This window comes from Heloderma suspectum, chromosome 3, assembly GCF_057233095.1.
Source record: "Heloderma suspectum isolate Gila_16-S chromosome 3, 16-S_ref, whole genome shotgun sequence".
Taxonomy (NCBI): domain Eukaryota; kingdom Metazoa; phylum Chordata; class Lepidosauria; order Squamata; family Helodermatidae; genus Heloderma; species Heloderma suspectum.
The window spans coordinates 225,841,246-225,868,010 of record NC_139460.1 but is presented as its reverse complement, the minus strand read 5'-3'; the positions used below and the strand labels follow the sequence as shown (position 1 = coordinate 225,868,010).

Genomic DNA, 26,765 nt, shown 5'->3' with positions numbered 1-26,765 from the left:
CTTCGTGGAGTTACAGTCAGTGCATCTCAGAGTGGTCAGTGTAGGGCATGTACTGTGTCATCACAGGGTACTGCCCTGTGGCCACTGGCATGGGGGAGTGGCATGACCCCGGGCATCCTGCCACTGAGTCAGTGAGGCTGTGCCAGTATGACAGCATTGGTGGATCACTTATGAAACTTCAAGCCATTGCTTCACGTTGGCAGTGGGGATGGGGGGAGCTTTTAATACATTGCATTAAAATGCACTGTTGAAAAAACAAGCAACAAAATGCATACTTTGCATTATTTATTTTTTAAAGTAAACTTCAAAACCTGAGATTGGTAACTTGGTAAAACCGTTAACACCCCAACCCCAACATCAAAATAAGCAGGGATTACTCAGTTACTACAATTTTGGATTTATAATTCTAAACAATACAATTAAAGAACGTTTGGTTTATACAAGATGCTAATTATGTAACTTAAATGCATGAAAATGTGTTTGCAACGCAAGCAATATGCAGTTCCACAAATCTCAGTTTATTAACTTCCACTCACTTGATGGCAAGGTAAATGCAATGGTTCCGATATATATATTCAAAATCGAAATGAACCTGTTTGAAGGACTTTCCACAAAACAGTTTATAAACTTTACAACTATAGAACAGTTTCCTTTCTTCTTAAGGACAGGTTCCTAAAATAATATGTTCTCCTTAAGAACAGGTTCCTAAAAGAAAACAGACCAAAAGCTTTGATAAAATTTCTGAGCCAACATTAGAAAATTGAGGCAACATGTTAGTCATAATAATATGGTACTAGAAAAGATTGTAGCCAAAGAACTGGCTGGCTGTTTCAAACCAAGATGAGAAATTAGGCTGGCCTTAAGTATCAGTTTAACTCTCACCATGGTAAGCAACATTACCAATGGCCATTGTGTCTTGGTTTCATTGTTCTCTCATATCAGAGTCGCCAAATTACAATGCTGCAGTGACAGCAGAAACCAGAACTGGCAGAATTCCCTCTCTATGCAGCTCTTAAAAACACATTAGCCAGTCAGGATAAAATCTAGATAAGGGGTGGACATTAACCAGTCTAGATAAGGGGTGGATGAGACACAGCCCAGAGGAGGCATCCAGCCCCTGCCAACCCTGTTGCTGCTGTTATATGCAAACTGGGTCATAGAAACAATACTGAATGATGAAACATATTGAACTTCTCAATGCTGGCAAATATTCTTACACAATTTTCCCAATCCGTTTCTTGTAATTTAATTTTGTTGTTAGTTTATTGTATCCAAAGCCTATGGATTTATAGCTGAAGACTGGACAACAGTTAATCCAGTCTATTACATTTAGCAGAAAGAAAATTTTAAAATATATTGTACGCATTCCATAATGTTTGGTTTATCAAGCTTTCAATATTTTAAATATTTATTTAGATGCACCAAAACAGCAACCACATTTCCTGGTATGAATTCATTTATGTTGTTGCAGATTTCTGAATTCAATAGGGGTGATTTTTTTAAAATTGAACCAATTTCTGGGATATTACTTATTCCATGAACCTCACGACGTTTGAGGTGTGCTATATTTTTTTGTTCCTATCAGCAGAACTTCCACTAGCTCGGTTAGTCATTCTTCCATAGTACTGCTGCTATCCTGTATTAGACACTTCAAGAAGCAGGAAGAAAAGAGAAGACTTGAGGAACAGGGAGCTAAGGAATCAGCCAGATCCAGGCAGGGGGTTTAGGACTTGTGGCCTTTTGTTAAGGAGCTTCTCTGTGTAGGAAAAACAGTTTCCTAGCAGCACTGGAATTATTTACTTAGGGCATAATCCTACGCATGTTTAGACAGAAAATAGTCCCACAACTTCCAGCATTCCTGAACCAGCATGGCTAGCTGGAGAATGCTGGGAGCTGTAGCACTTTTTTTCTTTCTAAACGTGCATAGGATTGCACTATTAAATCAGTCAATCTCTAGACTACTTGACTATATCTAAAAGACATCTTGAAGCAGTTTACAACATACATTTTCAAAATAATAAAAACAAAGCAGTTAAAACATTTAAAAACAAAACATCTCAGTTAAAAACATTTGAAATAAAAAATAAACAACCTCAATAAAAACATTACAGTAAGAGCACGATCCTATGCATAAGAACAACATAAGAGCCATGCTGGAACAGACCAAGGGACAATCTAGTCCAGCATTCTGTTCACACAGTGGCCAACCAGCTGTCAACCAGGAATCCACAAGCAGGACATGAGTACAACAGCACCCTCCTGCCCATGCTCCCCAGCAACTTGTATACATAGACATACTGCCTCTGTTACTGGCTGGGGAATGCTGGGAGTTGTAGGACTTCTGTCTAAACATGCATAGGATTGCTCCCTAAGAGAGCTAACAAACTGGGCAGCACAGTCAGGGAAGGCCTGGTTGAAAAGGTACATCATTAAATGGCACCTAAAACATGCCATACTTTGTCCCTCCCACATATCTAGGGGGAGGCCATTTCATAAAGTGGGTGACACCATGGAGAAAGCCCACTTCTAGGTTGCCGCCAGATGGCAATCTGCAGGTTGTGGTACAACCAGCAGGACCTCTTCCAATTATGTTAGTGAGTTAAGGGGTCTATATTGGGGGAGGTGATCCATGAGGTAACCTGGTCCCAAACTGTTCAGAGCAACAAACCCTTGAATCTGGCTCGGGTTTCAACCGCTCCTTTTCTACCCAGCCACCTTCACCCAGCTCTTCTGTAAAACTGTAGTGAAAAATGCCTTACCATCATGAACAATCAGCCTGTATTGTCTTTCTAAGCAGAATTCTATTTGCTTTTGCCTGACAATTCTTTGGGCTATTGGAGATAGCCCAGACAGGGACCGAGAGAAGACAAAGGAGTAGCTATCAGCACAAGTGCCATCGTCATTGAGCACACGGCAGGAGTAGTGTAAAGCGAATGTGTCATAATCTGTAGCCCCTATCCAGTGGTCATCATCTAGGAGAAACCATAAAAGAATTAAGAAAACTCCATCTCACTGCTCTGTACTTCAAAGGCTGTTTCACACATTTTTCTGTGAAATGAGAATTGATCTGTGTATTTGATATATGGTGAAAAAGATGCCCTGTTGCAATTTGGACATTTAAAAACACATTTAAAAATACATACCTTTTATCGTAGACACAGAGATTAATCTTCATATTGGAAAGTGTTGATTGGAAAGAGCTGAATTCACACATTTCTTTAGATATGCACCTTAGCTTAGATGTTTAACCGTGTATATTAAAAATGTAAGTGTAACAAAAATTATTGGGGACAACTGAATGGGAATATATGTTTAGACAAACATGTATCACATACTTCACTAAGCCCACTGTTGAGTAGCAACTGGGAAGCCCAGGTTTGTCCATTTTAATATTTGAAAAGGCCCTGGGATCCACAAATAAATAAATGTTGGGTAACGCTCTATATTCAAACCCAGGCTGGTGCAAGACATCTTGTCCTTTGCCTGAGGCAAAGGACAGAATGGCTCCTCCTCCCTCCCCCACCACAACATTAATGGCAAAAGGTCAGGCAGAGTGGCAGGCACAGCTCTGTCCTCCAAGGGAAGGGGAAGTCGGGGGCTGAAGTGGAATGGCCAGTGTTGCCACTGCCCCCCCCCACACACACACACCAGCATCTGCTGCCTACTTGTTGGGCCAGCCCTGTTCAAAGCCATCAAAAGGACAAAAGAGGTGGCTACTTAGCAGCTTCTTCAGTCACAGTCATCCTGCAGAACCAGCATTTGAAAACATCCAATAAAAGGGATGCACCAAATTTGGGTATTTAATGTTTAACATGATAACACAGATAAAGGCAGTAGCCCTTTGGACTCTTGAATCCTTAGGAAGCTGAATATTTTGATTTCGTTGCAGCCAAAGGTTGAACACCTGTTGACAGGGGAAGAAAAAAAGGGCAAAATGGCTTCCCCCAAACATCTGTTATGAATTCCAGAGTTAGCCTGTTGCTGCCAAAAAAAAAAAAAAAGACTAACAGATTTATTGTGGTATAAGCTTTTCTTGGGAAAAAGAATACGAAAACTCTAAATAATAAGGTGGAGGGTGAAAGTCACACATGTGAATAATCCACCAGCTTATTGCTGAATCGTGGAAAGCCCTCATCCCATGCCTAATCAATGTTAATAAATCCTATCAATATCCCTTCATGCAGCAATGGACTGGACCCATCTCTCAAACACCAAGACTGCTCAGCACCCACTGGGCAACTGTCAGGGTTCATCAGAGTTCCATCTAATCTTCCATCTAAATGTCCACCACAGGAGAAGCGTAAGAGAAGACCTCCTAGAGGGACTGTCCAATTGAGTTAAAGCAAGAGTGGGCAATCTTTTCAGGGATCGAGGGCCACCTTTCCTCATAGAAAAGTGGCTAGGATGCCACATACCAAAAGTGGCATGCAGAGCCAAAGACAAAAATGGGTGGGGTGGGGGCAAAGCCAGGGTAGGTGGGACACCCCTTTTTCTCTTTCTCTTCCTCCCACTCTCACACACATCCATTCAGACAAACATACAAGCACACCCTCTTTCCTTCATCCAGCCATCTATCTGTCCATCCATCATCTTCATATTCTCTTATCTTCATTCTCTCACATACATTCATTCACACAAACACAAGCATCCCTTCTTCCCTTCATTCATCCATAATCTATTTATATTCTTCCATTCACTCTCTCTCTCTCTCTCTCACACACACACACACACACACACACACCAATTCACACAAACACATGCAATCATAAGAACATACACATGTCCTCTTCCCTTTGTTCATCTGTCATCCATTCATTCTCCCTTTTTAACTGTTAAAGCAAACGTTACAGATCATCAGGGTTCCATCCAATCTTCCATCTATGTTTGGAGGTTCGTATTTTGACAGTTTCAGGTACAGCACCATCACCACAGAGTAGCCTAAGGGTGCAATCCTATGCATGTTTAGACAGAAAAAAGTCCTACAACTCCCGGCATTCCCCAGCCAGCCATGGGGGAACCTTGGGAACAACTCCTGGGAATGGCGGGAGTTGTAGGACTTTTTTCTGTCTGAATGTGCATAGGATTGCACCCTAAAAAGCAATCTGAAGAGTCTGCAGAAGCACAAGTTTCTCCCCCATGTATCAGAATTTGATATAAGCATCAAGTAAAAAGTGATGGATGCCCTGCTCTCTAAACAGATGAATCCCCCAAACAGAAGAATGGAGCCCAATATTAATATGCCTATAATGTGGAGTCTACATACAGTCAGGGCCAGAAATATTGGAACAGGGATAGCTGTTTTGGCAGTTGGTCTCTGTACACCACCACATTGAAGTTGAAAGGAAACACACCCAGATGGGAGCGAAGTCAGGACTTCCAGCTGTAATTCAAGGGGTTTGACAAAAGTGGGGCACTAACCATTCAGGAAGGACAGCCAGTGGCATACACATACCTCCATCGTTGGTAACTCATAAGTAATGGAACGAATGGCTGACAAGCAGCTGCATGGCCAGGTGTGGCCTGTTTCCTGGGTACCCCATGACCAGTCAAGCAGATAAAAGGCCTGGAGGTGGTTCTGAGTGTTACATTTGCATTTGGTAGCTGTTCACTGGAACTCCCAACATGAGGTCCAAAGAGGCACCCATGCGAGTGAAGGAGGCCATCATTAGGCTGAGGAAACAAACTAAACCCATCAGAGAGATAGCAAAAACAGTGGGAGTGGCCAACACAACAGTTTGGAACATCCTGAAAAAGAAGGAATTATCTGGCAAGCTCAGCAACAGCAAAAGGCCTGGAAGACCACAGAAGACAACTAAAGTGGATGACCGCAGAATTCTGCTCAGGGTAAAGAGGAACCCTTTCACAACATCTAGCCAGGTCAAGAACGCTCTTGAGGAGGTAGGCATGTCATTCTCAACATCTACAGTCAAGAGATGGCTTTATGAATGTGAACACAGAGGCTTCACAACAAGGTGCAAACCACTGGTAATGCTCAAGAACAGACAGGCCAGATTAGCCTTTGCCAGCAAACACCTAAAAAAGCCTGCCCAGTTCTAGCATAAGATTCTTTGGACTGATGAAACCAAGATTAACTTGTACCAGAATGATGGGAAGAGACAAGTATGGAGAAGGAAAGGAACAGCTCATGATCCAAAGCATACCACATCATCTGTCAAACATGGTGGAGGCAGTGTTATGGCCTGGGCATGTATGGCTGCCAATGGAACGGGTCACTGGTGTTTATTGATGGCCTGACTGCTGATAAAAGCAGCAGGATGAATTCTGAAGTGTATAGGCCTATACTTTCTGCTTAGATGCAGCCGAATGCTGCCAAACTGATAGGAAGCCACTTCATATTGCAGATGGATAATGACCCAAAACATATAGCAAAGGCTACCCAAGAGTTTCTCAAGGCAAAGAAGTGGGATGTTCTTCAATGGCCAAGTCAGTCACCTGATCTCAACCCAATAGAGCATGCTTTTCACTTACTGAAGACAAGACTGAAGGCAGAAAAACCCACAAACAAGCAGCAGGTGAAGGCAGCTGCAGTAAAGGCCTGGCAAAGCATCTCGAGGGAGGAAACTCAGCATTTGGTCATGTCCATGGGTTCCAGACTTCAGGCAGTCATTGACTGCAAAGGATTTTCATCCAGGTATTAAAGGCGATCCTCAAGTTTGAAATGATGTTGGTTTGTTCCATTACTTATAAGCCACCAATGATGGGTGTGTGTGTATGCCACTGGCTGTACTTCCTGAATGGTTAGTGCCCCACTTTTGTCAAACCCCTTGAAATACAGCTGACAGTCCTGACTTCACTCCCACCTGGGTGTGTTTCCTTTCAACTTCAATGTGGTGGTGTGCAGAGACCAACAGCCAAAACAGTTATCCTTGTTCCAATATTTCTGGCCCTGACTGTATATATCAGAATGAGGTGCCACTTCGGGTGACAGGTTGAGATATCATTTCTGAATGTTCCCACGCACATAACCAAGTCTCTGAAAACTGAAAGCGAGTAGCTTCTAACCCAGCCATTTCCTGCTATGCTAGTTTTCTACCTTCAGGGAGTTTTTCTCACAGGGGAGCACTCAAAACTGAGCCCCCTTCAGTGAGTCCATTCTACCACCTCAGCATTCTGCTACCTCATTCAGATGTATGTGCAGGCCAGACCCGAGTTAATGATAGATGACCTCTCCGATCAAACCAAAAAAGAGAAAGTTCAAGCAGCCATAAAATCCTCCTTCAATATTCTAAGAAGAACAAAGTAGATTCAAACTCTAGAAGAAGAAGAAATCAAACGATTCAAGAAAACTGCAAATTATTTCTGAAGTTGTTATGGAGGCAAATGAGGACATGACCTTTGACATCAAGTACATTGTCTATCTGATATGTATGAGGCACAATCTTATACCCTGTGAGTAAGCCCCACTGAACTCAACTGGGACTTACATCTGAGCAGACATGTCTAGGATTGCGCTGTTAGTTCCTTTTCTATATTACAAAAGCTAGAAAATATGGACTCACTTCCTCTCTGGAGATAGGATGCCACACCCCAATATTTCATCTTGAACTTGGCGGGATCCTCTGTCTCTACAAAGGTGCCAATCATGTCAGCACACAAGTTCCAGCCACTGAAAAGAGGGAGAGTTGTGGATACAGTCAGCCTTGTAGATCTGAGCATAAGGGTGTGCTTACAAATGGGAGAAAAAGGGTCAAATAGGTAAGTACTAGACACCCAAGATCCTCTTAGGCAAGGCTGGCTCAAGACATGAGGCTGCCTTCAGTGAAAGAGGAAATGGTGCCTCCAGCCCCGACCCAGAGTCAAGGTGCATAGTGCCCAGGGCTAGACCCAAACATTTTGCTGCTGGAGGTGAAGGACAAGATGGCCCTCCCAATTCCACCAAGAGATTGGATGGAACAGTTGGATCTTCCTTGACACTGGTGATGGGACAGCATCCTCCACCTCACTAGAGAGCAGGCTAGCTCAGAGGGCAGATGGAATGCACGGCTCTGTCCTCCAACAGAGGGGAGCACCCACGGAGCTGCTGCCTCTGTCTCTTCCACACTGCCCATCATCTGCTACCTGAAGAGACTGCATTACTCTGCCTAATGATAGGGCCAGCCCTGATAGTACCCAAGGCCCTAGATACCCAAGTTATTTTGGCACTTGAAGCAGAAAACCCCACAAGCACCTGTTCCCAGCTTTGGCAACAAAAATACAATACTAATAAATTTTAGAAATGAATGGCATGCTGCCCTTTATAACACCCATATTCAGCTGCCTAAGGCGGCCACCTCGCTCTGCCTAATGATAGAGCTGGCCCTTCTGTGAGGGAAGCAGCAGAAACAGAAAGGGGCTGGTTGACTCACCCCATGAGCTCCACTCTGCCCTTGGCGGTAGCAGTCATATTCCCATTCTCATCAACAAAAAACTGGGCTACCACGTTGTCCTGAAGAAACAATCCTACTGGGTCTTTCTTGGCTATGGCATACCAGACTCCACTGTACTGCAGAAGGAGAAGGAAAGGTTTTATCAGGCCTGCTTAGAAAAGGCGATTAGGAGATGCAATATGTGGAAAGGAAACATAAGTGCAACCTGCTAGGGTCATGGCTGCTGGGATCTGTTCCCAAGTTACAGAATTGGCAACAGAATTACTACCAAAATTTAATCCAAATAAAAGTAAGAAGCAAACTGAGGGGTGGAAACCGTTCAGATGTAATTTCAAGGGAATCTGAGGAATTTCAAGGGAAGTCCCAAAATGTTTTCAGTAAGGCTAGCAAAATTCTCTGGATTCTCAGCAAATTTTGGCTAAAGTGAAATTCAACATGAACTTGATGGTTCCTGCTTGGAAGAAACGCTTGATGAATTCCGAGGAAAGCCAAAGAGTTTTGATAAAGCCAGTGAAAATTCTAAGGGGGGATTCACAGAATCCTAAAAGGGAGAGGCAGTCACATAAGATAGGTATCCATAACTTGGTAACCTTGGGTTTTTTTACCATACGGTCAAAAGTAGCTAACTGGTGCCCTCCAGAGGTTTTGGACTATGATTCCCATAATCCTTGGCCATTCGCTCTTCTAGCTGGGGCTTGTGAGAGTTGTAATCCAAGACCTCTGGAGGGCACCAGGTTGCTTATCCCTGCCCTATGTAGATAGGACCCACACATTTAATGCCTTACAGACCTGAAGCCTCAATTTCTTCAAGTGTGCCTTCAAGTATAGGGCTCTATGCTCAACTTTCATTGTGTCAGCTGAATATTTTGGAAATTAGGATGACGACGTTTTGGATGATATGTGATGTCATCAAACAAAGGAACAAAAACAGAGTTCAGTGTGGATGTTTTTCAAGCTGTTGATAAGAAAACTTAAGATCCAGCCCTTACTGAACGGCTTGTTTTGATTTTAGATATCCCAGGCTGAAATGTCCAAATATATATGCTATTTAACAGAACAGCAAGAACAAAGGAGGAAAGTTAGTTAAAATCAAGACACAATTCAGACAAACCACCAAAGAGACTTCTGCAAGAAACTGACATAGCTATCCTTTCGGAATTTGTTTCTGTAAGTAGGGAGAGTGTAGCTGCCCTTTGTGCAGGGCAGCCAATCAGACTGGCTTTAGCTGCTGCAGATCATAGCTGTACAATAAAAGCTATGAATCCTCTTGCTTGCAGGAGGGGCAAAGATAGCCTGTAAGGCCTCATGCTTTACAGTGAATACGTCAGCAGTAGGCAACTTCTGGGCGTCCAGGAGGGCAATTCTGCTTCAGGAAAAGGCCACCTCTCCCTGGGCTCGTTTTAATTAAAAATTGCCTCTTTTTTGCTGCTGTGCCATTGAATTTCAGCAGCAAACTGCCACTTTTTTTTGCCATCGCCACAGCAAATTTGGTGGCAGTGCGGGGGGGGGAGCACAAAAAGGGCCAGGGAGACACATGTTACCCTCAGGCTGCATGTTGGGTAGAAGACGACAAGTTCCTGCCTGGAGGAGCTTACAAGCTGAAATTTGGCACAGGGAAAACAGCAGTTTTCCAATTCCCTAACTGGAAGTAGGAGTAAACAGGGAAACAACACGCGATGGCATCACTTGCACGTGCTTAGGCTGAGTTATATGCTCAGTTACAGTAGGATGCAGGGAACCAGGGAGCTGAGGCAAAGGCTGCACAGAAAAGGTGGGCTTTAAGGAGGGATTTGAAGGAAGCAAGAGAGGTGGCACCACAAGATGTTCTAGGGGGCACTTCCAAGCATATGGAGAAAGGGCAAAGGGTGAAGTCTTTTGAGAGAGCAGAAAAACTTTGGATGGTGGAGACTGATGAAAAGGGACAAGGCAATGGAGGGCTTTGGAGTTAAGGGTAAAGGACCTTCTGTTTGTGCTGAATCCAGGCGCAGACAGGAAGCCAAGGTAGGCATTTAAGGAGGGGCAGCACATGATCAGAACAATGGGAAAGGTGAATTATTTTTGGCAACACAGTGCTGGGGAGACATTAGGGGACCAAGGGTGAGATCAGAGAGAAGACTGCAGTAGTCTAAGCGAGAGATGACAGGAATGAACCAGAGTTTTTGCCAAGGGGATACAGATGGTGCACTGTGTAAAGCAGGGATGCGCAACTTGCAGCCAGAGGCTGCAAGTGCCCCCCAAGGCTTGATGTGCAGCCCCCTAGGGGTGCCCTGATCCCCCCCCCACTGTTGCTGAATTCCCACCCACTCACTGCCAATTTCATACAGATCGCTCTTTCCCTACAGCCACTACCAGCAAGGAAACAGCCATCTGTATCAGGTTCTCTGGGGGAGGGAGTGGAGAGAAAGCTCTCCACTTCCTTCCAGTAAGGAAAGTGGACCACTGGGATGTGTGCATGTGTGCAGATGCATATGTGCGGCTCCCAACTGCCAAGCCAGCATCACATGCAGGCCTTGGAGCCAAAAGAGTTGTGCACCCCTGTTGTAAAGGGAGAAGTGACATGAGTTGTCAGTGGACTTAATATGAGGAACGGATGAGAGAGTGGAGACGAAGATAAAGCCAAGGTTACTTGCTTACTCCACTCTCAACAGGATGGGCGGTAACAAAGTCTATGGGGGAGAGGAGGTCCTGGGAAGATAAGTTCAGTTGTTGACATGACGATGAAGCATAAATAACAGAAAGAAATATCAGAAAGGCTGCTGGAGACGTGAGCTGGAGTGGGGGTGGGACAGTTCAGGGGTAGAGAAGTTCAGACTCAGGCAGCCCTCCCCAATGTGGCAATCTCCAGAGGTTTTGGACTACAACCTCCGCACCAGACCCAGCCACTGTGGCCAGTGGTTGGGGATGGTGGGAGCTGTAGTCCAAAACATCTGGAGGACACCAGGTTGGGGAAGGCTGGACTTGGATGTCATCTGCATAGAGTTGTAAGCATTCATGCTGGCATCAGACCCAATCACAAACTCCGCATGGTTCGGTTTGCTTGGCACCAGCAGAGTGACCCATAAGGGAGAACAGCCTTCCCCAACCTGGTGCCTTCCACATCTTTTGCAGTACAACTACCAGCACTCTTGACTACTGGTCATGCTGTCTGGGGCTGATGGGAGTTGTAGTCCAAAACATCTAGAGGGCACCAAGCTGAGGAAGGCTGAAGTAGAACATGACATCACACAAGAGATCTTTCACACTCAATTATTTTTTTCAAACTTTTAAACCAGCAACATCTAGTTTTTATAGTATTTTTTATGGTTTATAAGATCAAACACAAGTTACATAGGCCAATGAGGCAGCCTGTCAGGAAATGAGGGGCATAGGAGTCAAAAGATTATTTCTGTATTCTTTATAGAATGAATGCCAGCGTTCTTAGCCAATTCACTGTTCTGATCTGGTCAATTAATTGATGAAAAAACAATCAAAGCTAAAGAATCTAAGCATAGTCCCAAGTCTTTGCTTTATAGTGTATATAACAACACCATTCTGATGGGTTTCCTCTTTTCCTTTGCTTCAGCCCTGGAGAGAGAGGGAGAGTGGTGGGCACTAGACTTCCTTTCTCTGTATTGTAGGTATTCATATCTCAGGCTAATTTTTTAATGTTGCTGATGTCCAGCAGGGCTTTGGATGGCTCATCAACACGTGATATGGTTTAGTGTTTGTTTTTTTGTCATGATGGAGACAGCTGGATGCCTTCTCCTCTGATCATGCTATTTAAGGGACTGGAATCCAAGAGGGGTAAATTACAGGCAGGTTACCGTATTGACATGCAGGGATTGGAAGAGAAGGAAAGAGGGACTGAAACACCTACCCGATACTTGTCGAAATTTTGCTGGACTTTGAAACTTCTCACACGGCAGTCGCGCTGCGCTTGGCATGTGCTGGCCAACAACGCCAGGGCCCCCAGCAGCAGCCAGGCAAGGACTCCCCTTACGTGACCCATCGTGCTCCTCTGTGCCTGCAACAAATATAAAATGTCAGTTGTAATAGAGAAGGGAAGTATCTCCCAACTCTAAAGGAAACGATGGATGACAGACTCTTCAAAGTATAAGGAGGGTGAAGCTGGCAGGGTCATGAAACCCTTAGTCAGGGTCCTAAAAGCCTTGTAAAATGATATGACCCCTCTATGGAGGGTGGCGGGCACTCTCGGGCCTTCCAAGCAGCTATCTTCTTTCAGGAATAAGAGTGATAATCACCAGGAAGCGGGACTCAAAGAACTGCAGATAATTCTTGTCCGTCAGAGAGTGATGTAGATCCAAACAGCCAGGGTCCACTACAAATGGGAGGGGAGGCAGGGGGCATGTGTTTTATAGCACTGGGAGGGGGGAAGCAGTTCCTTGGTAAACCCAGCAGGCAGAAGATCAATATTGTTAGGAGGAGGTGGGGAGAGACAGGAGTTTGATTGATTCCAGCTGCTGGTCAAGCTCTTCTCAAAACAAAGCTCTTGCATAACTCTGCATCAGGGAGGCAGGGGGAGCTGCAGTGATCTTTGATCAAGGCCCCTGGCTTTGCAGATGATGTGGAGCAAACACATGATCCTCCCTGGGTTGTTTAGACTAGATCATACAATCACAGAATCATAGAATAGTAGAGTTGGAAGGGGCCTACAAGGCCATCGAGTCCGACCCCCTGCTCAATGCAGGAATCCAAGTCAGAGCATCATGATGCTTCTCTAGTTTACACAGCCTGAAAGAACCACAAGACCAAGGAGGCAAGATCGGCTTGATGCTGGGAGAGTGAGAGATGCCAGCAAGCTGAGAGATGCTAACAAACAATCCTTTCTGAGAGGAAGGATTTTGTGAGTTATTTTTGCCTCTGTAAAAATAAGTAGTGTTCACACCATTCGGGCAGAAAATTAGTCACTAGTTTAGTCTTCCCCAATCTGGCGCCCTCCAGATGTGTTGTACTACAACTCCCATGATGCCCAGCCAATAGCCAGGCTGTCTAGGGATGATGAGGGTTACAGTCCAAGACATCTGGAAGGCACCAGGTTAAGAAGGCAGCTGAACAGTAAGTTAATATTATCCCAAAATTGCAGAAGGTGGTCCTGAGGCTCAGAGGGAGTGGCTTGTCTAAGACCACCAAAGGAGTTAATGTTATAGGCAAGATATGAACACAGGACATTGGCGATCATAATTCAACAGCTTCACCATTAGCTTTCTAGTCCTCTTTGATATCCCCATTAGCCAGGAGTGATATTCATGATCTTCTTTTGGAAAGGTCTTTGTAAAGTTTCATCTATTCTGAAAAATATTATTTCTTTCCCTCAGTTCTACAGTGTTTTTTCAGTGGACAAAGTGCTTTATAGTTTGTAATTAGTTTGGAATGCAGAAGATTAACAACTGCAGGTAGAACATGGATTTTGCTCTGAGCTTCCAGATGCAGGAGGAATTTAATACAGCATGGTATACATATACACAATGATTATGGACATGGGGTACACAATTGTGGTGACTTTCTCTGTAAACCATAATTAAAAAGGTAAAGGTGTCCCCAACCAGTCGTGTCCGACTCTAGGGTGCGGTGCTCATCCCCGTTTCTAAGCCGAAGAGCCAGCGCTGTCCGAAGACGCTTCCGTGGTCATGTGGCCGGCATGACTGAACACCGAGGTGCACGGAACGCTGTTACCTTTCCTGCCGAGGCGGTACCTATTTATCTACTTGCAATTTCTTGCTTTCGAACTGCTAGGTTGGCAGAAGCTGGGACTGAAGACGGGAGCTCACTCCGTCACGCAGCACTCGGGTCTCGAACTGCTGACCTGCCGACCTTCCAGTCCGCAGTTCAGCGTCTTAACCACTAAGCCACCGCGGTCCTAACCACTAAGCCACCGCGGTCCATAATTAGGATCCCTAAAATTCATTTCCCTCCTTTGCTTTGTTGTCAAACTTCTTTTATTACTATATAAAAGGTTTGTTTTTCCTCCTATTCAGGCACTTTGCATTGCTTCATAGCCAATATTTATTCTGAAGTTTCAACATCTCTAGAAGCATTAGAAAACCCCTGTTAAATATTCTCCAGATCTGTAAACCAGAGCAGGGCAGGAAAACAGCAATGGTGAGGCTGAAACTAGATGAATCTCTCGTATCTCTCCACCACCATCCCACAAGTAGAAAAGCAAGTGGGGGTGGGGGTGATTTTGTGGAAAAAATGGTCAGATGCAGAGGGGTGGGGGAAGTTAATCAGTTCCCTTCCCATTTCTCCAGGAAAGAGCAATCCTATGGCCGCTAGACACTGTCTAGAGGGCCATAGGATATACTCATTTCCTGGAACTGACCTTGGAGCGTGGGCTCCGAGGTCATTTCCCGGAAAACTGACTGTCCCCCTTGTCCGCGCTGCCTCCGCCCCATCCTCCGTGCTTGCAAGGGGAGTGCGGAGCGACTGAAAAAGGGTGGGGCTGGGGGGTGTTCCAGGGCGGGGACAGCAGAGCTGCGCATAAGACATATCCAATGTGTTGTATGGCAGCCTCCTCTCCCGGTTGGCCCCCCGGCTGCTAGACAGCCGAAAACTGCTGTCTAGTGAAAAATAGCAAGGCAGGAGAGTCGCGGAGGGAACGATCCCCCCTGTGCCTCTCCTGCCTTGCTTTGGATAGGCGGTCGCCTCCGAGCTCGGAGGTGGCCACCTATCTAGTTAGCATTGCGCCCTAAAACTCATAGCCTGCAGAGGCTGATTTTCCTTAAAGAAGGGAAAGACACCTTTGGATGTTTGGACCTCACCTAGCCTCTGTGTTGTTCAGGGGCTGAGCACTGGAGCTGAATGTGAGCACTGAGGCTGAATCAAGTTTCAGATATTGTGACAAGTTCCAAATAAAAATAAGAGTAAAGTACAGCCAGTGTGGTATACTGCAAAATCTGACTTGGATGGGGGAGACCTAGGCACCGTACACTATTTTGGAAGCAGCAATTTTTCCTCATCATCTGTCCCACTTTACAGAGAACGACTCTTACAATAGAAGTGACAGGACCCTCCATATGAAGGAACTTATCCCCTGGATTTAGTGAAGAACTTCCATTTAAAACAAACACACACCCTGTTGCTAGCCTTCAACATGTTTGTTCTGCAATCTTTAACAAGTGACTGACAACACTAATCTCTATCCTGTGAAGATTTTCACCTGCTGATCACTGCATATCACCCTTTCCCGGGAAGCTAGATGGCTCCCTCCTTGATGTGTTTCCGGAGGCAGGCGAAAACATTCTTGTTCCAGCAGGCCTTTGGGACATAGTTGGAACCTGGGCGTAAGCTGCTAAATGCTGTTTTAAAAAGCTGTTTTAATGTTTTAATATAATTGTAATTGTATTGTTGTTTAATTATATTTTAACTTTTGTATATTTTCATATGTTTTAATTGTATATGTTTTAATTTTTGTAAGCCGCCTTGTGTCCCAGTACTGGGGAAAAGGCAGGGTATAAATAAATATCATCATCATCATATCAACTTGCTTTTACCGGCACAGGAGCAGTCCAAGCCTGTTTATTTCTGGTCAGTTGGCAACTTGTGTCTAGGGTCAGTAGAGCCCATTAGTGTCTTCATGTCCTCATAACAGGCTTCCCAAGCCTACGAGAGATGACAATGCCCATAATTTCTCACCAGAAAGGGGAATGACAGCTGTTCCTTGCAATGCTGTTTGTTATGACCCAATACTTTAATAGTTAAATGGGAAAGGTAACTATTAATTATTCCTAAGAAAAACTTAAATGAGCAGGATAATGGTTATTGGGTATTTATCTGCATTTCCACAATTCTTGCAACATTACTGGCAAAAGGATCAACTAAGGAGATAGAAGAGGTGACATTGTGACGGTTTCTTTCTGGCCAATAAAAACAAATAAATTTGTACAAATGGCTTTGAAAAAAATGTTCAGTATAAAGCAGGAAAAATGTATCACAGAGGTCAAAATGACTTCACAGATCATCATGTTCACCCCATGTAGCAACTCTGTTTTTTTTTCCCTTCATATCTCCTTAATAATCTCTCCAAGCTAAACATGTTTCAGAACGTCTGAGAGCACGTGGGTGATTATGCTGCTAAAGCCAAGCAAGTCCCCAGATGGGAGAAAGCCTAGAAAACCATGGGTGGTGAGAACTTTGTTGAGAAAACCTCCCTGACCCTCACCATATTGTATGATATTGGCCAGTCTCAAATATTCCATTTCTCTGGTGCTGGAGCATGTGGTGGCTCCAGGGATTATCTAAATCCACTTCAATCTGGCTTTGGTCCTGGTTTAGCGACAGAGACTGCTTTGGTCACCTTGGTGGACAATCTACACCAGGAATTGGGAGGGGGAGTGTGTCCCTGTTGGTTCTGCTAGATCTCTCAGCATGTTTTGATACCATCAACCATAGTAACCTCCTGAAGTGTCTCTCTGGCAAGGGACTTGAAGCCACTGTTCAATGATGGCTCTGGTCCTTCTTGGAGAGGCAATTTCAGAAGGTAGTGCTGGGGGATTACTGTTCGACACTGTGGCCATTTGCTTATGGTGTCCCTCAGGGTTACATCTTGCCACCCATGCTATTTAATAAATTCAATCATCAAAAAACCTGCCGGTTTAAAAGCCCAGACAATAAGGCTATCTCATGTTGGTCCAAACTCCACAAAGCCAGGAAATTGGAAGCTAAGGCTGATGCCTTTTCTGATGTGCCCTGTGATCAGTCATGATGTTGTGCAATGTCACAAATTCTGCTTGGTTACAACTTACCCTTCATGCACCCACACTTTTCCTGGGTCTTTCAGTCCCAAATCCAGATTGGGAGGATGGTGTGCCTGGGACCAGCAAGGATGCACCACGACATGTTGTCCTTGTCCTGCATCAGCCTTCACTTCCAATGTCCTGGCTTGTGGAGTTTGGACCAATGTGAGATAGCCTTATTGTCTGGTCTTTTAAACCAGCAGGGTTTTTTGATGATTGAATTTCCTTGGTTTTTGAAGAGCAAATGTCTCCCCAAGGTGTACACACACACACACACACACACACACACACACACTGCTCTATCTGTCTGTCTCTGTCTTTCTCTGCAATCAGAGGTACGGTGCTTCTGAACATTGGGGTCCTATCTCTAATACGAATATAACAAGAGCCATGCTGGATAAGACCAAGGGCGTAGCATTCTGTTCACATGATGGCCATCCAGCTGCCCATGAAGAATTCACAAGCAGGACATGAGTGCAACAGCATCTTCCTGCCCATACTCCCCAGCAACTGGTGTAAACAGGCATACTGACTCTGATACTGGAGATAGCTCTAGCCATCATGACTAGTAGCCATTGATACCCATCAATTTGTCCAATGCCCCTTTAAAGCCATCCAAATTACTGGCCATCACTACATCTTGTGGCAGCGAATTCCATAGTTTAACTACACGCTGTGTGAAGAAGTACTTCCATTTATCTGTCTTGAATCTCCCACCAATCAGCTTCTTGGGAAGACCCTGGGTTCTAGTATTATGAGAAACAGAGAAAAATGTCTCCCTATCCACTTTCTCTAGCCATACATAATTTTAAGCACCACTATCATCCATGGAGGCTGGTGGCCAGTCTGAATGGTGAGACGGAGAGCAAGTCAGCAGAGGCATAGCCAAGGGCTCATAAGAGGCAGCGCCAAGGGGGATCAGTAGATGAGGAGCAGTCTTTGAATCTCCAACCCATACTACAGAAGGAGAAAACTGAGGCACAAAACGGGGGGGGGGGAGATCACATAACCACACAAAAGTACTACACATTCTCCTGTTCTAGCAATAACTCCCATTTCACAGAGAGTCAGGTGACCTTAAGATGATGAATGGGAGCAGAGAGTTCACACAGCCATAATAACAATGATAATAATTAAAATAAGATCTGACACTCTCAGAGCCACATAGAAAAGCAGTCTTTGGAATATAGGAACAAGTTCTGAAAGCCTCCCAGCATCCATGCTTTTGTTCTGAAAGCATCCAAAAATTCATCACAAAGCATCCACCCGAGCAGGCCTACTCAGAAGCAGCACAGCACAAATTTATTTATTTATTTATTTGGCCCAATAGCCAAAGCTCCTCAGATTATGCATATCTTACTTGTAAGAAGTAAGGACTGGACTGCTCAGGAGAAAGTATAGGCATCCCTTTGTATGTAATCAGGATAATGATGATTATATCCCTTGGAAGCCATCAGGAACCCTTTGCACATGCACCCCTTTCACACACATACACAAAAACACCCCAAACCATAACATCAATGATAATGATCATAATTAAAATGACACGTGATATTCTCAGACTCACACAGAAAAGCAGCCTTTGGAATACAGGAACAAGTTCACACCCCTGCCTCACCAACCCATGGTGTACAATTGTTTGCCAACCCTGATTAAAAAATAATAGTACTCTGAGCATGTGTAGTTTTATATTTGGAGGGAGCAATCCTATCAAGATTGATGGCCACCTCCGACCCTAGGGGCGACTGCCTATCCAGTGCAGGGCGGGAGGGGTGGTGAGGAGCAGATCTCCTCCTCGCTCCCCCCTCCCTGCTTTTGCAGCTAGGGAGGGCATGAAAGAGGCATCCTGTAAGTTCTACCCTTGTAAGTTGTACCCTTAAAGGCGGCCTAAAAATTCCACTCCAGCATGCTGTGCTGAGGGAGATGAGAGTGGGAAGCAGCACCATTCCTACTGAAAGGCTGGCTGGGGAATGCTGGGAGTTGTAGAACTTATTTCTGCCTAAACATCCTCCTGGATGGGGAGGAATAAGCTGAAGCTGAACCCTGACAAGACCGAGGTACTTTTGGTGGGAGACAAGAGGAGGCTGGGGGATGTTGACCTGGTGTTGAATGGGGTACGGCTACCCTGGAAAGACCAGGTCCGCAGCCTGGGGGTCATTTTGGACTCCCAGCTGTCCATGGAGGCTCAGGTGTCAGCTGTGAGCCGGACAGCGCTGTATCAACTCCATCTGATATGGCGGCTGCGCCCCTTCCTTCCCGACCATCTGCTCCCATCGGTAGTACATGCCCTGGTCTCCTCTCGTTTAGACTACTGTAATGCGCTCTACGTGGGGTTACCCTTGAAGACGGTTCGGAAGCTGCAGCTGGTACAGAACGCGGCGGCTCGCCTGATTAAAGGCAGCCGCCGGCGAGATCACATCACTCCAGTGCTGAAGGAGTTGCACTGGTTACCAGTTGTTTTCCGAGCCAAATTCAAGGTGTTGGTTTTGACCTTTAAAACCATATATGGTTCCAGCCCAGCCTATCTTAAGGAGCGCCTCCAGCAACACCAGACAGGCCGCTTAACAAGATCAGCCTCGGATGGCCTTCTCTCTGTCCCATCAGCCAGGACAGCTAGACTGGTGGGGACGAGGGAGAGGGCCTTTTCTGTGGTGGCCCCCACTCTGTGGAACTCCCTCCCTAGGGAACTCCGTTATGCCCCCTCTTTAATGAGCTTCCGTCGTGCATTAAAAACGTGGTTGTTCAGGCAGGCATTTGGGGTGGGTTAGGGTATTTAAAAAAAAAATTATGGTAGAATTTTATTGTTTTAAATTGTTTTATGGTATGTTGTACATCGCCCAGAGTGGCTGGGTGACCAGCCAGATGGGCGATTAATAAATTTAATAATAAATAAATAAATAAATAAATAAACATGCCTAGGATTGCACCCTATTTTCCCCCCTCATCCCTGTCTATTCTTTTTTCCTTGTGTGTCATGTCTTTTTAGATTGTAAGCTTGCAGGCAGGAATTGCCTTCACTTACTGTTTATTGGAGTTCAATGTGCATGTGGATTGTTGGGTTGTAAACTTGACTTGTCCAAAGCCTTTATAGCATGTTTGATTCGATGATCCTCCTTTTGCACTTGTATGCACCATGCAATGTGTAATGAGAACCAGCTACACCACATGGCTTCTCCATCTTGGCTCTGTGTTTCCTCCTCCCTCCCAATCTCCTTTTCTTTTGTGTTATGTCTTTTAGAATGTAAGCCTGTGGATAGGGGCTGTCTTATTTCCTATCTTTGTAAGTCAACTTGGGAGACTTTTGAGATAAAAGGCAGAATAAAATGCATTAAATAAATAGGGTTGCACACAATTTCAATCTATATCTCTCACTAGTGGTTTTGAAAAAATGACTGGCAGTGTGGAAGCTTCTGTGATAAAAATTAATGAAGATTTCTGAGTGCATGATATGGCATACTTCTGATTCTGTTGTACAAAGAATCCTGTGTAACTGGGAAGTTTGCACTGCACTTTTCTTTTTGTTTCAATACACAGAAATTGTCCTGAGAAGATTACTGTCCTTATACAGTATTTTCCTGACTTGAACGAGAAAGTCATGGATCGGGGAGGGGCACTTTAAGAGTGTGTTGAAACATCAGTGCCTTGCAGCATTTTCCCACCCCCTCAACCAAGTCGATTCCTTTCCTAATTATGCCTTGGAATATATGGAATGTGCCTTTTTTCATAGCTGCTGGGTTGATGTTTGGAACACTTTTGGAGCTCTTCGCAATCCCTACTTGTTTTAACTGCCCTAAATAATTTGGTGTAATCAGAAAACCTGGCCACCTTGCTGCTTAGTCCTAGGTCCAGTTAATTTATTATTATTACTACTACTGCTACTATTGTTATTACATTTGTGTTTACTACATTTAGGTCCTGCCCTTTTTCCTCTTGGAAGGAACCAAAGCAGCTTCCATGGGCATCCTCCTCCTTCATTTCATCCTCACAACAACGGCATGAGCTAGGTTAGGTTCAGGGTCAGTGAGTGGCCCAAAGCTATCCAGTGAGCTTCATGGCCAAGTGGGGACTAAAACTCAGATCTCCCAGGTTCCAGTCCAACGCTCTAACCACTATGCCACACTGTCTTTATGAACAAGTTGAAAAGCATTGGTCCCAATACAGATTCCTACTTTCTAAAAAGCTATCTAGAAGTTCAATATGTTTGAAAATATATTTTAAACCTTAAGCAGGAAAACAGTGAGTACACTTTTAAGTTGTTAAACAAATGAAATCATGCCACACGAGAAGTCTTAAGATCTGGTTTATAAAGAAAATTAAATGCAGAAGAACATCATATACACAAGTAAAATGTGAAACATGCAGTGATTACAAAGATAATATATGTGGACACTATGCAAAAGACAGTACAGTTTAACTCTTGCTCACTGCCTTGTTGTGGCGAAGGGGCTTGCGTAACTCAGTGAAGCCATAAGCTATGCCGTGCAGGGCCACCCAAGACGGACAGGTCATGGCAGAGAGTTCTGACAAAATGTGGTCCACTGGAGAAGGAAATGGCAACCCACTCCAGTATTCTTGCCAAGAAAACCCCATGGAACGTATCACAAGGCTAAAAGAGATGACGCCGGAAGATGAGCCCCTCAGGTCGGAAGGTGTCCAATATGCTACTGGGGAAGAGCAGAGGGTATTTCCAAGTAGCGCCAGAAAGAGTGAAGCGGCTGGGCCAAAGCCGAAAGGACACTCAGCTGTGGATGTGTCTGGCAGTGAAAAGAAAATCCGATGCTGTAAAGAACAATATTGTTTAGGAACCTGGAATGTCAGATCAATGAATCAAGGTAAGCTGGAGGTGGTCAAACATGAGATGGCAAGATTGAACATCGACATCTTGGGAATCAGCGAACTCAAATGGACAGGCATGGGCGAATTTAATTCAGGTGACCATCATATCTACTATTGTGGGCAAGAATCCCTTAGAAGAAATGGAGTAGCACTCATAGTCAACAAAAGGGTGGGAAAAGCAGTACTGGGGTACAATCTTAAAAATGATAGAATGATCTCAGTACGAATCCAAGGCAAACCATTCAACATCACAGTAATTCAAGTCTATGCCCCAACCACTGATGCCGAAGAAGCTGAGGTTGATCGGTTCTATGAAGACCTACAACACCTTCTAGAACTAACACCAAAAAAAGATGTCCTCTTCATCATAGGGGATTGGAATGCTAAAGTAGGAAGTCAAGAAATCACCGGGATAACAGGCAGGCATGGCCTTGGTGCACAAAATGAAGCAGGACAAAAGCTAATCGAGTTTTGCCAAGAGAACATGCTGATCATAGCAAACACTCTTTTCCAACAGCACAAGAGGCGACTCTACACATGGACGTCACCAGATGGTCAATATCGAAATCAGATTGATTATGTCCTTTGCAGCCAAAGATGGAGAAGCTCCATACAGTCAGTAAAAACAAGACCTGGAGCTGACTGTGGCTCAGATCATGAGCTGCTTCTTGCAAAATTTCGGCTTAAATTGAAGAACGTAGGGAAAACCACTAAACCTTTCAGGTATGACCTAAATCATATCCCTGATGAATATACAGTGGAGGTGAGGAATAGATTTCAGGGATTAGACCTGATAGACAGAGTGCCTGAGGAACTATGGACAGAGGTCCGTAACATTGTTCAGGAGGCAGCAACGAAATCCGTCCCAAAGAAAAAGAAATGCAAAAAAGCCAAGTGGCTGTCTGATGAGGCTTTACAAGTAGCTCACGAAAGAAGGGAAGCGAAAAGCAAAGGAGAAAGGGGAAGATATACCCAACTGAATGCAGAGTTCCAGAGAATAGCAAGGAGAGACAAGAAGGCCTTCTTAAATGAACAATGCAAAGAAATTGAGGAAAACAACAGAATGGGAAAGACTAGAGATCTCTTCAAGAAAATTGGAGATCTCAAGGGAACGTTTTATGCAAAGACGGGCATGATAAAGGACAAAGAAGGCAGGGACCTAACAGAAGCAGATGAGATTAAGAAGAGGTGGCAAGAATACACAGAAGAACTATACAGGAAAGATCTGAATGTCCCTGATAGCCATGATAGTGCGGTCACTGAACTTGAGCCGGACATCCTAGAGAGTGAAGTCAAGTGGGCCTTAGGAAGCATTAGTAACAACAAAGCTAGCGGAGATGACAGTATTCCAGCCGAGCTATTTAAAATCCTAAAAGATGATGCTGTTAAAGTGCTGCATTCAATATGCCAACAAATTTGGAACACTCAACAGTGGCCGCAAGACTGGAAAAGGTCAGTTTACATTCCAATTCCAAAGAAGGGCAACGCCAAAGAGTGTTCAAACTACCGCACAATTGCGCTCATTTCACATGCCAGCAAGGTGATGCTCAAAATCCTACAAGCTAGGCTTCAGCAGTATGCGAACCGAGAACTACCGGAAGTACAAGCTGGGTTTCGAAGAGGCAGAGGAACTAGAGATCAAATCGCCAACATTCGCTGCATCATGGAGAAAGCAAGAGAATTCCAGAAAAATGTCTATTTCTGCTTCATTGACTACGCTAAAGCCTTTGATTGTGTGGATCACAACAAACTGTGGCAAATTCTTAAAGTGATGGGAGTACCAGACCACCTTACCTGTCTCCTGAGAAACCTGTACGAGGGTCAAGAAGCAACAGTAAGAACCAGACATGGAACAACCGATTGGTTCAAAATTGGGAAAGGAGTACGACAAGGCTGCATATTGTCACCCTGCTTATTTAATTTATATGCAGAGTACATCATGAGAAATGCCGGGTTGGATGAATCAGAGGTCGGAATTAAGATTGCTGGGAGAATTATGAACAACCTCCGATATGCAGACGATACCACCCTAATGGCAGAAAGCGAAGAGGATCTAAAGAGCCTCTTGTTGAGGGTGAAAGAGGAGAGTGCAAAAGCTGGTTTGAAACTCAACATTAAAAAAACTAAGATCATGTCATCTGGCCCCATCACTTCCTGGCATATAGAAGGGGAAGAAATGGAAGCAGTGACAGATTTTACTTTCTTGGGCTCCAAGATCACGGCAGACGGTGACTGTAGCCATGAAATTAAAAGACGCTTGCTCCTTGGGAGGAAAGCTATGGCAAACCTAGACAGCATCGTAAGAAGCAGAGACATCACCTTGCCGACAAAGGTCCGTCTAATCAAAGCTATGGTTTTCCCAGTAGTAATGTATGGCTGTGAGAGCTGGACTATAAGGAAGGCTGAGCGCCGAAGAATTGATGCTTTCGAACTGTGGTGCTGGAGAAGACTCTTACGAGTCCCCTGGACTGCAAGGAGGTCAAATCAGTCCATCCTAAAGGAAATCAACCCTGAGTGCTCATTGGAAGGACAGATTCTGAAGCTGAAGCTCCAATATTTTGGCCACCTAATGCGAAGAGAAAACTCCCTGGAAAAGACCCTGATGCTGGGAAAGACTGAAGGCAAAAGGAGAAGGGGACGGCAGAGGATGAGATGGCTAGATAGCATCACGGATGCAATGAATATGAACTTGAGCACGCTCCGGGAGAGAGCACAGGACAGGAAGGCCTGGCGTGCTATGGTCCATGGGGTCACGAAGAGTCGGACACGACTGAACGACTGAACAACAACAACAAAGCCTATTAAAAAACCCAATGCTAGTAGACCCAGTAGGCCCAATGTTATTAGGCCCAAAGCAATGTTAGTAGGCCCAAGTAAGCCCAGCAGCAGTTTCAATTGTACTTAGTTGTACTTAATCTTCCACCAATCCAAACTAGTTAAATGCAGTGTTTGAAGCTTTCACCTATATAGCAGTATGGTCCAAACTTTTAGAGAAAAGGGGGGGGGGGTAAAAGGACTGTATAGCTACCTCTGCAGATCCCAAGCCTTGTTGGACCCAAGCCTTTGTGGACCCAGAGGAGGGTTGAAAGTGACCACTCCTAGAATCCAGAGTGTAGAACTCAGAGAAGTCCAGGTAGGGAAAATTAATCCAGGTAGAGAGTAAAGACAATATTTTAAATTGAAAACTGTTGCGAAGCCCATGCTTCACCAGTGGGCGAAATAGAATAGCAGGCAAAAACTACACCAGGCTGCTCAGGCATCGGGTGCCTGGCTCAGAGAAAATGGCTTGGGGAAAGATAGCCCAAAATAGTCTAAAAGCCAAGAGAAAACATGTTCCAAAAGAGAAACGAGGACTCATCTCTCAAAAGGGAGGCAAGAACCAAAAAAGCTCTCAAAACAAACCAAAATGTGCTAATGAAGTTCAGAGTTAAGCAAAAGGTAAAAATTGAGCAAGCCAGGTTGGAACAAATGTGGTTCTTATCTTTTTCACAGGGAGCTGTTGCTTTCTTTAATCCCCTGACAGCCCTCAATTTTCTGCTTTTTGATTGGCTCTTTTCTGTAGTTACTAATTGGAAAATTTGGTTCTGAATGACATATGGCAGTGGGGGGTGGGCAGAAACCTGCAGGGACAGTTTCTTATTGTTTTAGGCAGCTGAGGTTACTCTAGGCCTGATCAGGGTACATGGGAACACTCTGGACTTCTGGGGCTGGTAGCTTCAGGGAGTAACAAATGTAACCTTTTCTCATACTGCTCCATTGTTCCATGGCTTGACCACAGCTTTGTCAGCATGATTGTCTGCTTTTCCAGGCAGCAAAACTTTCTGCCCCCAAGGAAAGACAGGTCTGCTTATGAAGCAAAGTTTCACTCCCATTCCATGCCAAAGCTTCCTTCTCAGGCCACTCTTCCCAACACTTGAATCCAAAAAGGGATCTTAGTAACGCAAATTATTAAGGGGCAAGGGGGGAGCAGAGGAAGGCGTGGAACAGCTGGGAGTGCAGACCAGTAAACAGAAGCAGTGAAGTCTGGTCACGCTGAGGGGATTGCTTGTCTGCATACACACACACAGAGGACCCAGAAACTCAGCTTCTGCTGCTGCTGCTTTTTCTCTACACAGCAGTTCTTCCCCTCCCTATCCCACCCTCAACATTCTGAGTGCCAGCTTATGAAATCTCATAGGGATTCATTAAACCAATAAAAATTATTTTTAAAATAAGTAAATTGAATTTTTAAAAAAAGGAATTCCATTCCACCAAGTACAATAGAAAGGGAATAGGTAAACACATATGTTTTGCATATATAGCTTCCAGGTTTTTGGCAAATGATGAACACAAACAGTTGCCAACACATGTTTTCAGTGCCAAAACTGCTTGACCGAGTATTTATTTTTTCTGTTAACTTTCCTTTCTCTCTCAGTCTTTAACCAATCTTCCTAAAGTTTTCTGGTTATGTAAAATAGACATTTCTGTCTGGCACCTGCGATTTTCAGGAAGATTGGTGAAACCCTTTCAGATTTATTAAGGTTAGAATAACCCACCTCCCTGATTTAAATTTAACATGAAAGAATTTTTTTTTACTCATCACCTTATCTATTGGAGGCACAACTGTGCCTCCAATAATATATGAAACCAGTAGGAGATGTTTCTGGAGTTTTGGGATTTGGTGCCACAAGTATGTTGATGACACCCACATTTATCTCTCCTTGCCATCTAAATCCAAATAATTTTTTCCAGTTTTAAATCAATGTCTGAAGTTGGTAATTGAAGGGATGAGGGAGAACAAATCCAGACAAGAGAGAGGTGCTCCTGGTTA

At 44.5% G+C, this 26,765-nt stretch overlaps 1 protein-coding gene across 3 annotated transcripts; it reads right to left on the bottom strand.

Moving 5' to 3' along the window:
• Positions 1 to 193: 193 nt before the first annotated feature.
• RBP4 (retinol binding protein 4) lies at positions 194 to 25,158 on the bottom strand. Of its 3 annotated transcripts, none has more exons than XM_084845849.1 (6): positions 24,984 to 25,158; positions 12,244 to 12,390; positions 8,367 to 8,503; positions 7,521 to 7,627; positions 2,760 to 2,972; positions 194 to 705 (listed from the first exon to the last, which is right to left on the bottom strand). In XM_084845849.1, the coding sequence occupies exons 2-6, from the start codon at positions 12,373 to 12,375 to the stop codon at positions 692 to 694; spliced, it is 603 nt and encodes a 200-aa protein (XP_084701975.1). In that variant the 5' UTR covers positions 12,376 to 12,390; positions 24,984 to 25,158; the 3' UTR covers positions 194 to 691. The 3 variants fall into 3 exon arrangements, with proteins under 3 accessions (XP_084701975.1, XP_084701976.1, XP_084701974.1); XM_084845850.1 differs by lacking the exon at positions 24,984 to 25,158 and adding an exon at positions 14,061 to 14,328; XM_084845848.1 differs by lacking the exon at positions 24,984 to 25,158 and adding an exon at positions 12,629 to 12,709.
• Between the last annotated feature and the right edge of the window lie 1,607 nt (positions 25,159 to 26,765).